This window comes from Rhyacophila brunnea, unplaced genomic scaffold, assembly GCF_057557595.1.
Source record: "Rhyacophila brunnea isolate RB1 unplaced genomic scaffold, BYU_Rbru_1.0 scaffold_6, whole genome shotgun sequence".
Classification (NCBI taxonomy): Eukaryota; Metazoa; Arthropoda; class Insecta; order Trichoptera; family Rhyacophilidae; genus Rhyacophila; species Rhyacophila brunnea.
In genome coordinates this window covers 41,639,000-41,658,941 of record NW_028233276.1, presented here as the reverse complement: position 1 = coordinate 41,658,941, position 19,942 = coordinate 41,639,000, and the positions used below count along the sequence as shown (strand labels likewise).

Below are 19,942 nucleotides of genomic sequence, written 5' to 3'. Positions count from 1 at the left end.
GAGCATGCTTCCAAGTCAACATGCTCGATCGAGGAAAACCATCGAGCAAGAACGTACTAGGCTTAAGCAAAAATAGCAAAGTGTAGGTTTTGTATTTACTAATTACTTATATTATAATCCTGTTTACATTTATTAGGTATCACTTACGTTATTATCAACCACAGTGGAGTAGTAGAAGACTGTCCAAATCTGAATCCGTGGATCGCAGATAAGAATCAAGTGTCAAGAAAATGTAAATGTTGATTTATGAACATTTGTAGACCCAATGTGTTATAATATTATAAGTTATAACCCAGTATATGAGCATAATATATTGGTATATAGCAGGGTTGGCGAACCTTTTTACATGCGCGTGACGTGCCAAACTGTCGGCTCGTTTTTTTAGGAAAATATTTTCGCCGCGGGCCGCAGGTTGCATAGTTTTTCGCAATCGATTGGTAAAAATAATATTAATACCCTAAGGAAAAGCGACCACCGTGTTATAATCTGCTAATACAAACCTCTACTCTGTGGAGGCAAGTACCTATAATATTTATTTGTAAAACTTGTATTTTTTTTATTGGTTTTTATTCGCGTGCCATAGGTTCGCCACCCCTGGTATATAAGGTAGACCTTCTTACTTTTTTTAGAGCAGAACGCAGTTTATACTACTATTTTCATAAAATATTTATAAGTGTTTGATAATAAAATGATTATTGGTCAACATTAGATTTGAAATAATGAATAATTATGACGAGATGATATATTCAAGTCCCTTACCTTTTGATAGAGAAACGGCTGTGTCAGCGCCAGCCATCTCTCCAGCGCCATGACAATCGCGATGCAGACGGATCCGAGACCAAAGATCCTCAGCACGACTCTCAAGGCGCAGAACCACCTCTTGGAGACCACCAGAGGCAGAAAACTTTGAATGTTCATCAGCACCATCATCCCTACCAACGCCACTAGGTCATTAATAGCCAAACACCTCAGCATAAGAGCGTGCTTTCTATTCTTAATCCTTCTGTCTCCTCTGCACAATGTTATTATAGCAGCCAGATTTCCAATAATCCCCACCACGTAGCTGACTTTGATGATGATCGCGCAAGTGAATGGCATGGCCTGTCTGACCACCGTGGTGTTGTCAGGGTAATGGCTTGCGAATGTGGAATTTAGTTGTGGCCACAATGAATCCATGTTGGATAGATTTCCTCCTTCCTCAGACGCTATCGTCGCCATTGTACCACGGATTAAAAGGTTCAACATCCTAATGCAGTGGATACTTCATACAATCATCTATTTCCCCATCAATACATTTCTTTCTCAAAACTGTATCAATCATTATTAATATATTCATATCAGCACGTCAATTAATTATGTTGTTATTGATAGCAATTAAATGGAACATGTTAAAATAGATTCACGAATATTTTCATTCAAAGTTTACGAAGAAATGTGATTATCAAATGCTGATATTGATGTAGTTTATTCAAAATAACTGTAGGTATCTTTCTTGTATTTCTATTAGAAATTATATCTGATTTGTGACATCAGATTTTCAAAGATATTTTTTCTCCCTCAAATCGCGCAGTATAAAGACATATGCCTATACCGCAACTTGTGTATAAGTTTTACATTTTGGGTCACAGTGGAAAAATCTCTGAATAAATACGACGTAATTCGTTCAAGTGATTGCCTGCGAATAATTCAGTATCTTTTAACCAGAAGTAAACGCAATCTTAGCGTACTTAATTTTTTTTATTATTACTTTGTTTACACATTGCGTTTCCAGTACTTGCAGTAAATATTTCACATTATTTTTATAATCATTATTCAAGACCGGTCACTGGTTGTATAACTTGAGTCTCGCACTTTTAAGTTCATTATTTTATTTTATCGAGCATCGACCGGTGAATGTTATCGACCTTCTTGATTTGGAAACACTTTGTGAAAATACCTACACTTCCCCTCTTCTGACATAAATTCTTCACGTATATTGTATTTTAAAATATTAATCGGAATAATCGAATTCTTATGCAAGATCCGGATACAAGAAATAAATTAGCATTTCATATGACTTGATATTTTTTATGCTTAATAAATTCACGTTAGCTGGGATCAAAATAGTATAATGGTTAGGTTAAAATGTTAAACAGTAGTGCCAGCCAATGTTTAGTGGTACCCGATACCTATCTTAAATCTAATAAATATGTAGAAGGTACTGGTATATATTATTATAATAAATAATATAATGCTGTGATAAGAAAATTATTGAACTTGCTTAAAAAATACTGTAGAAAAGGTGGGAAAAATATTTTTCCATGTAACCAGATACTGTAGAAAATGAGAAGTAAATTTTACCACACCATAGAAATCATCAGTAAATTTGTAGATTATTCAATATTTCTTTATTAAGAAAGCACTATTTTATTAAGCAACGAAATATATGAAAATCATGATTCTATTATACATAAGAACAAAAAAAATATGTACATATAATTAGATACGAACCGATCGAAGGTAGAAAAAACAAAACGTTGAAAAAGAGAGCGAAATGGGATTTTGGATAGCAGTGAAAGAAAAACGTTTCCAATGGTATGTAGGAAATATTAAGTTAGATAAAAGTAAAAAAAAAAACGCTTAAAAAGTGGCTTACGCGTCTGATTTCAATGTAACAGGTCAAATCTTGGATCTGGCAAATACACATATTAATTTTCAACAGTGGCGCACTCAGAATTTAATATTGGGGGGGGGGGGGAAGGAGGAGAATGTAAATTAGTCCCATAGGCTTTTTTCTTCTTCATATAATTATTTTTAGATATTTTCACAATACACATCTGTATATTTGTACAGTTTCCCTAGTTTTTATTAAATTGAGGCATAACGGCGGTAACCGTTGAGCGTGTCATCAGCGACTGGCGGATTGGAAGTGACTAAAGCGACTATGCCGGACGTGTGCGCCTAGTATGCTAAAACATTACTGAAATATTATCGGCTGTGCTACCCGCTTGGTCTAGAGAGCTACAATATACTGAATTCCACTGAAAAAAATGGTCTTTTGATTTACACCACCACCGACTAGTGGGTGTGGTGTAGTCGTTCTTTTCGCCGAATGTTTATCGTCGATTTTTGGTTTTTCAATATTGAGGTTCCAAAATATTAATTGAAAATGGACAAAAAAAGTATATGTGCATTTAACATACACAAACGTACTCAACACAACACAGCCTAATTTCTCGTTTATCAGTCTTTTGTCTATTGCACTCGGTGTATCTACACCATGGCCCCGACATCCTGAAACGGGCCCTTAGGCTAGGATATTTGGCGGGTCCCACCTACCGCTAAGATTAAAGGCAGTCTGAAACACTACATTAACGTTTTTCAAATGGTGTTTTAGTTCAAATTAAGGGTAATTATACAGTGAATTGTTGGCGATTTTTAATACATCTACTTTAATAATGGAGCTGTCAAGTAATTGACACATAATAATCAGAAAATATATTGCACAATTATATAATCTAAAATGTTTAAGGCCATGAAGTATAATTGCGCCACAGGCGACTTTTTTTACTATTAAAGCCAATGTATGATGTGTGTTTATCTCACTTATCTGGTCAACCCGATACGCCGGGCCCCCCGGAGCCCTGTCAGCCCTCCCCAGCCATGACCCACACCACTCCGGAATTCGGGTGGACACCGAGATTTTTTTCGCTGCTGACTAGATAATGATTTTTTAATTACCACCTTTAAATGCACGTTAATTACATCGATCGGCCGCCTGGTCATTACGCGCCAGGTGCGTCTTCAGTGTCCAAAGTATTAAGGATTGGGTTTCTAAAAAAATCCGACATTAGTGTTTCGAAATTTTTGTGTTAGAAATTAAAATCTTAGAAATTTTTCTAAAAAGGGTGCTGGAGAAATACATTTCAATTTTTTTGCCGTGTTTTTATTTGTCTAAGCCCAAGGTATAGTTTATTGGCTTTCAATTTCAATGTTTAAAATCATTCTGATAATTTTCATGTTTGGGGGGTGCCAGGGCCTCTTGCCCCCCCCCCACCCTGGGTGCGCCACTGATTTTCAATGTGTGTTTGGAGTCAAAGTATGGACCATGAGCAAAAGGTTAACATCCATTTCTCGTAAAGTAAAACCAGCACACACCTCCAGAAAATGATCATAGTTGGTAGACTGAAATTCGCCACATTTTTATGATATCAGTATGCTTTATTAATTGAATTCTATAAACATTGGCTGGTGTCACTATTTATTATAGTTTGAATTTAGCAATATCGTACTGCTCATATAAGCTTAATGGAAGATTTATCCAATTTATTACAGTATTTATTTGAATGGTGTTTGAACCCTATATGTCTGACATAAATAAATAATTTATCATGGGTAATTTCCAATCCAATTTATTACAGTATTTATTTGAATGGTGTTTGAACCCTATATGTCTGACATAAATAAATAATTTATCATGGGTAATTTTCCTTCTTATTCTTTAATGAAATTATTTTATTTCAACACATCGTCACCTGTGTTTATCACGATAGATAAAAATAATTAAGACAATATTAATGTTATCAAGGGAAGTGACCCCGCAATACAAACTAATATTATTACAGCACTGTTAAATAGATAAAATTCTATTCAATTAAACAATTTTCTCTAAACAGTTTTATTACAAGTAATCAGTACTTACGTAATCACTGTAATCAGTAATCATTAATCGGCCATGAGTATTTTATTGAAACAGCTGTTATATAAAACAAATAATACTAAAGAGATATTATAAGAATGAACCGACCTTTGTATTTAATTGTATTGTGTACGATTCTTTGTGTGAACTATAGATATAACCAAATTAATAATATGTTGAAGAAAACTTTCTTGTATATAGATGACGCCTATACATACTCGTATTATTATGAAAGCGCTGGCAAAAGGGACCACTGGGAACACTGTACTAATGTTTATAAAAACTCTTGGGATTACATACCCTGCGGGTTTTTACTTTTTTTCATATACAAAAATAGTACTTGGGTTATACTAATTTTGCCTTTAATGATCTTTATAGCGAAATCACAGATGGCTCTAATTGGAAGAAGATTCAACATCTTTGGATATAACCAATTTCTACTCTAGTATACAAGCCAAGCATACAATTTGGCGCCGAAACTAAGTGGTCCTATTTTGTAATCGTTATAAAATATACAAGTGGGTACCTAATATTGATTGAAAATTACAAAATTATTATTGACTTTATTTCAAAATCAGACGTTTTAAATCATATTTATTTCAGACGATCCATTTGTTTATTTATTGTTTGGGCAGAATTGAAATAATCAGGCTATTATACCATATTTAAATTTATTTATGTCATGATTTAATAACAATATGAAAATTTGGGGTTCTTGTATATATAGTGGAAGCCAGCGGCAAACAAATTTTGGCAAAATAGCCAATATACTGGATTATTTGTTAGGTCATGTTAACATTTTTGAATTCATGAGTTTTGCCGAAATCGGCTATGAAAATTGCCGCTGTTCCCGCCTGGCGTCCAGTAAACAGACTTGTACCAAATTTGGTTATATTATTAATTTATTTATTAATTAGGTAGATTTAAATTTTGACAGCTTACTTTGCATGTATACTAACAGCGTATGTACACGTGCATGGATTTACTGGCAGCAATAGTGCGTATTTTAGACTATCATGACAATAACTGTTTACACGTAAAAGATGACTGTATCTCCTATCTCATTATTCAAGAGTAAGCGAGACGCGATGTTGACATTGTATGGTACTATTTGGCATATAGTGAAAATCGGTTAACCATAAAATGAGTATGATGAAAATTTAGGCAGGTTCGCCACTATCATTCTACTGCGCAGGCGCAGATCGAAAAAATCCCTACTGTTGCATGAAAATTCAGAAGCTTCCAAACTTTTTTGATTCATGCATGCAATCTTGCAACTGCAGGATAATACATGTTTACCTATACATTTTATTGTTATGGACGCGATAATACTTACTGTCAACAGTAAATCCATGCACGTGTAAACGGGTTATAAAGATGGCGGTGAGAGAATTTATTTTATATAATATTATGTAGGTACTGAATAAGGTAAGATTTTACTGATTTTTGATTTATTATGTATATATACAGAATAAGGTATCTTTACGACACGGAGTCTATACAATGATTGAATAAATTTATTGGTTGAGTCACAGACGGTTTGCTGCATGCAACATTATTTAAATATTGTTTACGTTCGTTTCTCATATGTCGTTGCTTTGCTACTGATTAAATATGTATAAGTTTATGTAATGATAACAGTGACCTGGGAGCGTTTACATGTAAACTTTACATAGTCGGAATAAAATAAAACATCACTACTTACTTAAATTCGTTCGAATTTTAAAATTTAAATGTTTTACTGGGTCAAAAAATGCGGCATACTGAATTGATTGAATTTAAAAGACGTTTCCCTTGTGTAAGATAATGTAGTATTATATTTTCAGATGAACCAATATATTTAGCCTTTTAAATTACTTTTCATGACGTTATCTACTTAATATTAATAATTAAATGAGTACCTTCATGCTTGTCATGATATATTTAGATATTTATACATTTTATTAAAAATGTTAAGTGTTGGAGTGCTGTGTGTAGGTACAAAATTAAGAATTTGAGGTATCTTTGCGAGCTTAGAGAATGGACCTTCAGATAATATTGTATAAAATTGTCATAATATATAAATAGGAAGGCAAATACGAAACGCAAAGTGTTGTGTCGATTACAAACTCCTTTCAATAATTTACCGAATACAATATTATTTGACTATAATTGGTTCAATTTGATGTGTTGACAAAATAATAATTTGAAAAAATGCTATAACTACGGACATCAGCACATCAATTCTATACAAACGACCATAGCCCCCATAAAGGGGGGGGGGGCTGACAGGGCTCTGGCCTGGGAGCCCGGGTTTAGGAGGGGCCCGGTGTGGCGGGTCGATCAGATAAGTGAGCTAAACGCACATAAAAAATTACATAAAAAGTCGCCTGCGGAACTATTTCACTCCAAGAACACTAACATTCTAAAATATGTGGTTATACGATACAATTTTTGATTATTGTATGTCGATACTCCTCGACAACTCCATGATTCAATTAGATATTTTCGCCAATTCCACTTAATACCCATAATTTTACCCCGAACAACATTTGGAAAATGTTTGTATAGCGTAACTTTGCCTTTTAGCGATAGGTAGGGGGGCCTGCCAAAGATTATAGCCTGGAGGCCTATTTCAGGATGTGGGGGCCATGCACAAGGCGGCTATGGAAGGGAAGTTTATCATATGTATGTATTGAGGTATTATATTTTGTTACAATAAGTTACCCGTCTAAACTGTCTATTTCGCTCTAAAAGTTAATACAGCCAAGAGAGGTGCTGTTAAAACATAGCACATTTTGACGGTTCAGACAGTTAACTTATTGTAATAATTATCCTCTTAATACATAAATATGATAAAATACCCTCGATAGCCGCCAAATACGACTTTACAAATTCTCAATTTTAGCATGACAACGTTTACAACAATAATTACTCTTTTATAGTATGTATTAATATAAATGCTATATGGCCATTAAAATAATGTTGATTTATACGATGAGAAAAGACCAGGTATCATAATGAAAAATACGTTTTTCCTACAAAGTCTACTGATTACCTAGGTAAAGCCAGCAAAGATACCCCAAATTTTTCATTTTCGACCTTCATTATAGTACTTACTTATTGTTTTTTTAGAAAAAAATAATTAGATTGCTTATGTGTTTTCTTTATACGATGATAAATGATAATAATTTATAATCAATTTATAGTGTAAACACATAAATACTAAAACAACACTTTTGAATAAATTTATGTAGGTATATTAGTTCTGAATTTAATTGAAAGTGTTCTTCTTCCTTTCAATTCAAACCGATTTTTTATTAAAACATTTTTTTTATAGTAAACCAATAATATAATTCTTATGGCTGTTTTTCGATATAATAATATTATATCAGTATGTTGGTTTTTTCCACAGAAACGGAAGGCATACCAAGCACTTTGAACATAAAGAATTTCTTATACCTAATAGTAAGTAAGAGTTAATCGAAATAACAACTTTTACAGTTTTACACAATAACAACAATGCGGTCTTTGGACCTCAATCGTTTAAAAAAGAAAACGAAAGCAGTCGATATGGTCAAAAACAAAATGAATAATAATATTATTTTTTTACCTTTACGAGTATCGCTTTCATACCTGTCTAAAAGAAATGAAGGAACAATAATCTCCTTTGGCTATCTGAAGTTAGTTGCAGGTAAAAAGCAGCTGACATTACACTTTAACGATAAACTAGTTTGTTTATGTTTTTAAAGAATGCCAGACTACTAAACTTTAATAAGCGATAATTATTACTTAGCGGTTATATTAATTATTGAAGTTTTTAATAAAAAAAATATTACTCAGAAGAACTTCACGCATTGTTGATAATATTATACAATTTGATATTATTTATTATTGAATGCACTTGTCGAGGAATTTTATTATTTTCACTGAACTAACGAGTTGTGTTTCGAAATCAAGTTTCGCCTCCAAAGTGGCACAGAAGTACCCAGCCCAGCTGTACAAATTCGGAATACACAGACCTTACCTAATAACAACAAACAAAATGCAGAAGACAAAACTGCTTTCATTTTTGATTTAATTTATTACTGAAAGTAATATAATATAATTCACTCAGGCTATTCAACGTATGCTCTATAATATCCTTATCGTTATAAATTATAATTAGTAATACTTGAACTAGATAATGTTGTTGTTTTTATTTAGAATACATCTATCTTCACGAGTCCAAGATGTTGTTAATGTCCACGATAATAGTGTGTAGTTTGTTTATCAAAGTTTTTTTCAACACAAAGCGACTGATATCTGTAGCATTCATTTGTTTTATTTTTGATGTTCACGGTGTATTATAGGCAGTAGCACTTTGTCACAAATATAAACCGGTAATGTCAACTGATTAAACTTCTCACAACAAAACTGTTAAATGCAGTGCGGAGTCGCAGTCCACAGTATACGACTAACTACCCCGACTGTCGCGACACGACTGGAAACTGAACTTGGTGTAACTAAGAAGACGTGGGAAATAAAACAGGATAACGAAGGGTGTTTCGTAATATGCTCGTACTATCGTGGCAGTCGTAATTTTTATTTTAATTAACAGTCGAAATATTTTTTTTAAACAATAAAATACTACCAACAAGTATTCTTATAAAATACATTATAACACATAGCCGGATTTCACGGTAGGACACTGGAAGAAAACGAAACAGGTTGACGAGTCCCAAATGTAGAATGTTTTGCTAAACATTTTTGTTACAATATTCAAGAACGATACACGTATAGTAGATACCTAATATATATAAAAATATATCATAAGATGACATATTAGTTGTTCTTTTTCTTTGCCAGGACCGCATGACTGAGGATCGTGACCCGGATGATTTGACTTCTCAACGGTTTGGCTCCAGTCATCTCGGCATTATACGACACGCAAGGACTGTGGCACTCATAAATTGATGCAGCAATCTGGAGCATCCGTTTGCTTTAATATTCATCTTTGTCTGAAAGACAAGACAGCGCGGATGATACAAATGGACATTTACGATCCTAATTATTATGACTGTTAAGCCATGCGCATCTGATATTAACTTGTGGATCCGACAGTTCGCAATAACATGAAGGTACTTACACCCATAGTTATATCTGCAGGTCGGGTGTTTATCGCTAAATGTGGAAGTCACTGGAACCTGGTTGTTATTGTATAGAATAAAATATCTTATGGATAGTTTTTTTTTAAATGGACCCCCAAACCATTTTTATACATGCGCGCCTGATATCATATAACATACATTTAATTTGATTTGAAAAATAATTCCTGGCGGCTTGTCGTATTGTATTTAATAAATTGTATCGATCCGTGTTTGTGTGTTTATGAAATGAATGTGTTTAAAAATGTCATAACACGTAGGCAGGTACATCTTTTATACAGGTGCCAGAAATACGAGAAACATAATAAACATACTACATTTGAATAAATCCTTCATTATCGTTATTTAACCATAATATGTTAGGTAAGATTAAATATTCGTTATTTATATTCATATGTCCTAGTTACACACCATCATTAACAACGTATAGGTAAATCATTCTACAGTGGCACCATAGGCGATTCGCGCGTGTATTGAATTGCTTGCGACAATGCCTGTTTCAATGCTAGCAAACAATACCACTACAACTGCAAGCCGCATTTGCCGTACCCATGGTGCCACTGTAAAACGATTTACCTATACCAACTTCATACACATACACAGGAAGATTCATGATAGAAAGCACATCCTTATGCTGAGGTGTTAATAACAGCGATGTTGATGGTTCTGATGAACATTCAAAGTTTCTTTCCTCTTGTGGTTTCCAAGAGGTGGTTATTAATGTTAATAAAGGAATTAAGGTTTATTTAAAAAAAAAAAAAAAACAGGAGAATATTTTAGATCTAGGTACTAGGCATTATTTAATCTCAAAAAAGTATTCATCGGATTGATACATAGCATCATTATCGTCTCACTACTGCCATACATAGCGGAATGTATGTTAGCACTTTCATTTTATTAAAAAGGCAGTATATCGTCAAAATCGGTTGGGGTAGGCAAGTAGGACCATGGCTTTTTTTGTATGCATAAGTGGACATAAATGTAGGTGATACAATATTACGGTAGGCATTGATATTATTATTAACAATTGTCAATGAAAAAAAATATAGAACATTTCTACAAAATAATATATAGACATTTAATAAAAAAATGTAAATACCTAGGTAGGTACATAGTTTACTTATTATATTAATTACTTAAATTATTTTTTTTTATTTTTGATTAAATAATTAACAGGATTAGTCTCAGAAGCGTAATATCGTTTAGAAAAATCCTTGTAAAGTATCCACATCCTAAAGCGGGCCCCTAGGCCAGGATATTTAGCGGGTGCCCTACGTCCTATCTTTAAAATTAAGGGCAGTGTGATGTTCTACAATACTGTTCCCAAAATGGTATTCCGCGGAACGCCACAGTTCGATGAAGTATATTTTTAGCAAAGAGATTTTTAGTGCTTTTTTTTTGTATTTTTAAATAAATGTGACCCTTCGCCATATTGGATAAAATGGCATTTTTATCAGTCAGGAAACGTTAAAATATCAATCATCACAACATATCAAGTATCACATAGTAACATATTTTAAAATGTGAATAGTTTGTAAATATGATAGCGCCGCAGGCGACTTTTTTACTATTAGAGCAAATTTGCATTGCGTGTTTATCTCACTTAACTGCTTGACCTGAACGCCGGGCCCCCAGGCTTGAGCCCTGTCAGCCCCCCTTTTGTGGGGGCCATGAAAGTATCCCACTACAATAATTTTTGAAAGGATTTTTCTAACTTTAATTTCTTAGACTTTTCTAAATTGTATCATAATAGTAATATGTAGATAATACTTACATACATTTTGCGCAAAATAAGTTTGTTGTAATATTTGTAATAATAATAGTTGTAATGAGTTTTACAATCGTATTTAGATGAATGGAACAATGTCTTATTCTCAGCCAGAACGTCATGAATGTGCATCATGACCGGAATGATTTGGCTGTCGAACAGCATTCTCAAAGTGTCAGTGGAAAACCCGTGGCATTTACGAATTGGTATTCGACTTGTATTCGATGTTTGCTTTAATATTCTGATGGGGTAGGTATGTCTAAAGACACGACTGCGCGGGCAACACAAACAGACACCGGCAGTCCTAATAATTCATAACCGATAGTTCACGCTTATTCGATAACCACTTGTGGATGCGACATATCGTAACAACTGGTAAATGAGAACCCGTAGGTATAGCTGCAGTCCAGGTGTTGATCGCTAGACTCAAAGTTCGGAGTGTCTGTATATAGGGTATATACCCGGAAAAGTGCGAGGGTCTGTGGGGTAAATGAGGAACTCAGAGGCACCTGTTAGATGTTAACCCGCCCTCTTCAACCGCCTTAAAAATCAATAATAAGTAAGCTATTATGAATATTTTTTTCGAAATGGGGCTCCACACACCATTTTTCTGTATGTGCGCCTGACTGGTGGAGGCTTAACTTACTTGTGACATCTAGCGACAATGCAATTTAACACAATTTATTGATAACTTACATCTTAACGTGTCGCAATTCATTAATATGTAGGTAACTAACAAAAAAATACGTTCGCATTGATTACTTAATTAAAACACAAAAATCTAAATTATCTATAAATTATTGCATTACATACTATGCTTTGTGTAATGCCGTTAGATGCCCTTAGTAATAAATGTTGAGCTTAAATGCCATACTTAAAAGTAAGACTAAAAATAAAAAACCACTACTATAGTTGTAGATTATATTTTTGAGAATTGATGTGACAGTATATAGGAAAGAATTTGAAATGCCTTAAGTTTTCATAGGTATTAGATTTAATTAAGAAAACCTACCTATGCTATGTTGAGTTTATCCAGAAATACTTAAGTAAATAATGAAAATAAAGTCAGTAGTAATTAAGTTTTATTTGATTTACTTAATATTTTCGAAGTTCAACACATAAAGAAAAAAGCTATGATAGATATTGACGGAATGAAGAGCTTTAGGAAGCTTATGACAGATTGAATTAAGTACTTTCCTACAAAAGAAAAGGGCGAACTAAACTCCCAAATAAAGCTTATTAGCTTATTACTCTTACAAAGGTATTTCACAAATTACTATACTAATGGTGTTTGTTATGCTTTATGCCACGATTGCCAAGAAAACTTAATTTTAAAGTAAAAACGTAGGCTGAAAATTCATTGTCACGTCTTCTCGAATTTTACTATTACCTACCAAAGGTGACATGTCAGTTCAACTGTAATATTATTTTTCTTTATTCATTGACAAAAATATGATTGAAAATTATATAATTATTGTGGTTACCATCAATTAAATGAAAGTTTTATTTTCTATATAATGAGATACTTACCTAAGGAATTAAAAATGAAAAATAATTTAATTCTTTCATTATCGTCACTAAGGCCCGATGAAGGTATTCACTGCTTCCAGAAAGCCCGCACCAGCGTCAGGGATGTTGTCTTCTTTTCTACACAGTCTAATCACTGTAGTCTAGATTTTTCGACCTCCGTTTCTCTACTGATCTGTCGAATAAGAGTCATTTCAGTATCTCCCCTTTAAAATACATATGTCTAGTTGTCACTCACCATTTTTAATGAATAAATCCCAGCATTCCGTTTCACAGATCAATATGGGCCTGATGAGGGTTTTGTATAACTTTATTTTAGTTTGCGTGAAAGGATTGTTGATTTGAATTCTCTGTATACACCGTAGCAGGATTTGTTTGACACAGTAAATTCTTTTACTAACTTCTTGGCTTATGTCGTTTTGAAAAGTAAGAAGTAAGGCAATAAGGAAAGTCCTAGCCATCGATCGAGAGTGATAAGCTTGAAGGAGGCTCACACGCATGGACCTACGTATTTTATTTTGGGTTAGGCGCGCACACAGAAAAAAACTTTTAGTGGAAGAGGGTTCATTTTTAAAAATTTCCATTATATTTTTTTATCAATTTTAAGGGCGGAGCGGGGGGCAGGGGTTATCAAAATCTAGCAGGTGCAAATAACTTTTACATTTACCCCGCACACTACCCTTATCGTTTCAACCGTAGAATACCGCACCTTTCAAGATACATTCTCTATACCCAGACACTCCACATTTCAAATCTAACTATAGAGACCTGACCTGCAGATTTAACAAAACGATTTATTGTGAGCTATTGCATCCACAAGTGGTTATCAAATGCGCGTAACTTAACATAACCTTACTGTCATAAAAAGAATTAAGATCGTTAGTATAATAATATGTTCGTGTCGCCCGCCAATGCTTCATCAGACTACAAACATCGGATACCCCAGATGGCATCAATTCACGAGTGCCACAAGTCCTCCAGTGGTCACAGGTCTAGCATGTTGTAGAATAGCGAGAGGAAGAGGAAGAGGAAGAAGAAGAAGTAATATTCCATTCACGTAGATAATTTGTATTTTCCCGTTCCCGGGGGGGGAGGGGAGAGGGGGGTCCAGATTCTGATTCTGATTCTTGCCGTTATATCTATATCATTGGCGTATCCCAAAAATTGCAGGACTTAACCACAATAAAATAACTAAATTCAATATACATCAGATGCCTACTTACTGCAAACATTTTAATATTAATCACGACCGGTTTCGTTCGCTTAAACATTAACTTACTTAATAGGTATTAAACTGTTAAATTTCCAACTGGCAGCGGATGAATTCTGGTTTGATCGCTAATTTGTTTATTTACTATAATATATGGTCGGAATTTGAAAATATATTAATTAATTTTAAAATAATACTTGCAAGTTTGGTAGTTACATAGTAAGTGTCTTGCAAGTGAATTATATCCCACTCGGTACAAGAGTTTACTAATAGATGTCTCTGAGAAGGTATGTAAAGTTATGCATTTCCAATGGAGATTACTACATTCTCAAATCCTGTACACATTCAGTCTTCAATAATAAAAAAGTTTGATAGCCAGAATAATTACAATTATCAATGATTTGGATAATATTTGTAGGATTATAGAAATTGTATTTTGTTTCTTACAAAAACTTTACAACGATTTCTGCTATCCACTTGTGTTTTTAAAACGGAATTCTTAAAATAGTCTCAATTGATAAGATAATGCACATTTTATAGGTCATGGTGAATGTGAAAAGAAATTGTTTTGAAGAAATAGTTATTGAGTCGATAAAAATATCGTACGCTTCAAACAGTAGTTTGTAGTCGTATCATAAAAAAATATTTATTAACAGGCATTCAGTTAGTACCTACATATTTTTATTGCTCTGTCTATGTTAAGAAGATTTTATTCAACACCTTTGGTTTAGAATGTTTAAATCAGACATTCTATTTTCGGTCTACCACCCTTTTAATAGTATATTTTTTATTTCATGAACACCGTACCAAAAACAGTCAAAAGTTAAACACATAAATATTTTGTTAATAAAATTAATATTTAAGTGGAATATATTTCCACCAGGGAACTATATTTATTGGTAGTTTTGAATTAGGCACATATACATGTAGCAATCCCAAGTGAATTTTTGAATTACGTATTACAGCCTGTTGGACGATTTAAAAATATATTACCAGGGAACTCAGAAATAATGGGAACTGAAATACGTAACGAGTAACAGGCAACCGATCTCGAGTGTGGAAGAATGTGGGATACGCTTGTCCTTCATTATTAAAACTGCTTCCGGCTTAAGCAATGACGCTCATTCAATATTGGTGTATTTGAAGGTTCAACACACAATATTACACGTATATAATGTGTGGTTATTTTTATTAGGACACTCATATATTCAAAACCCTGCGTCAAAATATAGTGTATTGGGGTATAGCTCATCGGAATTCTATTTATTATTCTGTTCTGTGATTTTCACTTAAAACATATAAGTACAATAAATTACGCGCACATAATCTTCTTCTTTGCACTGGTACAATTCTATTTGGGTCTAGGCCTCCTCCAGCATCTTCCTCCATCCAATGCCGCTCCCCTTCAGTTTATGATGACCAATGTATTTTAACCCAACTCGACACTATCCATCCATTATTTGCGAGGTTGACCAGGTCTTCGTTTGCCTTTTGGCTTCCCGAATGTCAGTTTCTTTCTTATGCGTTACTCGTCCACTCTTACGAAATGGCCCAGCCATCTAATGCGGCCCAATTTGATGGACTGTACACGTAGTGCTTTGTGAAATACATTTAAATCCAATACTTATTCTTATATTTGTATAACGGTGCAGTGTTGGCATATTTTTCTATGCTGATTATAGTACAAAGCCGTAAACATTATAGTATTTCTGTAAAAAATATAGTATAAGAACATTTTTCGGCTCGAATCTTTTAAAATTATAGTATTTTGGCATATTCGGTGTAAAATTATAGTATTTTACATTTTTTTCAAAATCAAAATTATAGTATTGTACTATAATTATAGTACGGTTGGGAACAGTGATACCGTATCATGACTTAACCATTTTTATAATATGACGTACTATGACTAGCTTAGTACTGATTTGGCATGGCTTAATGTTACAATTTAACTAAAATCACGGATTCTGGAAATTAAATATTACGTGTATTTGGCTTTTCACATGAAATAATATAAAACATGGATATAGATATGGATACGCTATCTACTATGGTATTTAACCTTGTGGTGGAATACATAGCTCGTGAAACCAACATAAGAGGATGGGTAGATAACAGTACAACGCAGATGTGCGCTTATGCTGACGACATAGTAATTACAAGCAGATCCAAACAGAGGATGATCGACCATGGTGGCACTATGAAAATAAAAGCAGAAAACGCTGGGCTGCAAATAAACCAGTCAAAAACTAAATATATGGTCAGCACACGCAATCAGGTACCGCTGCAGAATATAGACATAGGACAGCATGCATATGAAGGGGTGGACAAGTTCACGTATCTCGGATCCAGCCTAAATACCCAAAATAAGATAGCAGAGGAGATAAAAATCCGCCTTATCTCCGGGAATAAATGCTGGCATGCCTGCAAGCGACTGGTGGGGTCGAAAATTCTAGGCCAAAGAAGTAAACTTCTAATTTATAAAACAATTATAAAGCCAGTGGTCACTTATGGCTGTGAGACTTGGTGCTTAACTCAAAACAAGGAAAACAAATTAGCTGTATTCGAGCGCAAAATACTCCGCAAAATCTTTGGACCCACGTTGTAAAATGGGAACTACAGAATAAAAATGAACCACGAGTTGGAAGAGCTGATTGAACAGCAAACAATCATAAGATACTGTAAGTCCCAAAGACTACGATGGGCGGGACATGTGGAGAGAATTCCTGAAGTTAGAGCGCCAAGGATCATGACGAAGTGGCTACCCCAACGGAAGAGACCCAGAGGCCGTCCAAGAAGGAGATGGGCTGACGCCGTAGAAGTGGACCGGCTTCATATAGGAAGACCCGGTAACTGGAGAAGTGTGGCGAGAGACCGGAGTGAGTGGAGAGTGGTTGTGGAGGAGGCCAAATCCCACCCCGGGATGTAGCGCCGTGGAAGAAGAATAAGAATAAGAATAAGAAGAAGATATGGATAATAACAAAACTTTTGCGTGGTAAAAAGTGGCGAGTTGGGTTAGGCACTACATCACTAAATCACTCTCCACTCGACTAAATCACACGACCAGTCCGAACCAGCCTTAAGCGCCGCAGTTTGACTAATGAACGAGTTCAACGATGGCGTGTTCGATAAAGTCAAGATAAAAAGTCTCGGCCATGCTGATGCTGCAGCTCACAGACAAATATTACTCATATTGCCCTGAATTTGTATTTAAATATTGTTAAAACTTATTTTTAAGCCATGTTGTGAAGGTTTTAAATTTTGTAATTCGTCATGTTAATTATATTATGTAAAATATATAAATGCAACCATATAAGGCAATCTATAAATGTCAGCGCCGCAGATGAATCAACGTCTCATTTTTACGAAATCGTTGTACTATTTTGTTTCTTCCTCTATTTATATGTCACCTAAGCAGTACATGACCTTACTAGTCTCACGGGACGACAATGCTTTGAACCTACTTATAAATAATTTCATACCATAGTTTAATTTACGGGCGTAGCAAGGCATTTTTTCGTCCGGGGCAGTATCAAAAAATCCGCCTTATTACGTAATGCAAAACTTATACCCTAATCATAATATGCACACTTTTATCTATTATACCTATAAAATATAATAATATCACCTGCGTTTGGTTACCACATCAACAAATTGAAATAATACGGATTAAATAACTGATACTAAAAGTTAGGTTAAAATGCGCACAATTATTTACTAATATTCTTCTGAAAAACGTTTCGTTGACCAATGATTCTGATATAAAATATAAAATTATCACTCGTTCATAATATAAGAAAATTGTCATTTTTTTTTGATTTTATTTTTGCACGTTTAACGAAAATCCACTCCTGAACCCCAACCTGCTCTACGCCCGAGGCAGAAGCTCCACTCGACCACCCCTGGCTACGCGACTGGTTTAAACAGATAATTTAGTAATAAATAACAATACCTACTTATTTTATTTATAAAATACCGATTGTGAAATGTGAATAGACCTGTATAAATAGTTATAGTGTCGAAAGGCTCGATAATAGGATGTGGCAGGGAATAAATTACTAATCTACATATCGTTTCTGTCTCAAATTTCTGTGATATAAAATTTGTATATTCGCTGTGCGTACATACGTTTTTACGATTTTAAATAAAAATGTCTAGCTAAATACATTAATTTACATCTAGTCGGATTGCCGTGTTTTCTCTCAGTGTCCCGCCAAGACAATCCACCGTTCTTTACAAGGCCTGAACAAAAACTAACTATAAGTGCGAGTGAGAAAGCATTTCGCACGCTTATATCTCCGCAATATGCGTTAAAGTAAGATAGAATTTCTACTGCCTAATTAAATATTTTTTGTACAGGTCGCTGGTAAATATTGATTTGAATGACTACAGTCATTTAAAAATTGCGAGCACGTGTTGCTGAAATTTATTGTTTCTGTGTTAAATATAAAGTTAGTAGTAATTATTTTTAGTTGATCTAGTAGAAAATATGGTTAACTATGCTGTGTTTAAATTTGATAGCCTTAGATTAGAGTAGTTAAGTTAATAATAACACAATTAAGATTCTACTGTGCATTATACGCAAGAATCCCGGCTTCATTTTGTCGAACAATACCGACTCCCTTTATATTATTACTCTTAGATTCATTATCATTTTAAGCTAATATTATATATAAGGTTAGGCGGCTCTCGTGGTGCAGTGGGTAAGGCGCTGGCTTTCCACCCGAGAGTTCTGGGTTCGATTCCCGGTCATGACAAAAACATTTATGTGTTTTTCTCAAAGCCTGGGTGTTTGTGATTATTTAAAATTACTAACAACTACCTTGTACGAAAAAGCAAGGACATGGATATTCTTAATCCTAAAAAAATATATATTATAAGGTTTTCTATTTGCAGATTATAATTTGAAGAAATACTTTCATTAGACATGGCCTTGTAGCTTGAATTGTACGTGATGTGATAGATGAACTACCTCATTAGTATACGATTATGCTACATGCAACGATTCATGTAACATCATTACTATGAAGATTAGTCGGTTTACTTACAGTATTAATTACCTACCTATATGATTTTGATTATATTTCGAGAAATAAAAAACACTTTGTCACATACACAAAATTTTTATCAGTAGGTGGAATTTATCTATTTTATGATTGTTAATAGGGTCCCGCATAGGGAACAAGACGTGTCAAATAGATTATTTAAAGAACTACCGAGTGATTTGAAATTTATATTCAGGGCATATATTCTATAATTCGGCCATTACTAGTTGCTGTTGAGTGAAGGTATTGCTGTGAAGCGAATAATGTTTTTCGGCAATTTTCACGTAAGTAGGTAGATACTTTTATTACTTTGGTAAGTCTATTTGAATATTCTGTTCATCATTATACCCCGTTTACATGTGCATGTATTTACTGCTGACAATATGTATTATCGCGGCCATTATAACAAAATGCACGTGTAAACACGTATTATCGTGCAAGTTGTAAGTTTACATGCAAGTATCAAAAAAGTTAAGAACCTTCTGAATTTTCACGCAATATTTGATATTTGCATGGTGGTGCATATGCGTACTATAACGATAGTGGCGAAACTGCGGGAAGAAATACGAACTACACCGCACAGAATAT

At 34.1% G+C, this 19,942-nt stretch overlaps 1 protein-coding gene across 2 annotated transcripts in view; it reads right to left on the bottom strand.

Moving 5' to 3' along the window:
• LOC147065694 (prostaglandin E2 receptor EP3 subtype) overlaps positions 1–9,142 on the bottom strand; it is a 107,039-nt gene extending 97,897 nt beyond the window's left edge. Inside the window, exons 1-2 of one of the 2 annotated variants that reach the window (XM_085956912.1) lie at positions 8,832–9,142; positions 760–1,952 (exon numbers count right to left, since the gene is read on the bottom strand). In XM_085956912.1, coding sequence (XP_085813038.1) covers positions 760–1,245 — 486 coding nt within the window. In that variant the 5' untranslated portion in view covers positions 1,246–1,952; positions 8,832–9,142. Of the gene's footprint in view, positions 1–759; positions 1,953–8,831 lie in introns of those variants that run through there. The other variant, XM_085956911.1, reaches the window with a different exon arrangement.
• Positions 9,143–19,942: the final 10,800 nt, after the last annotated feature.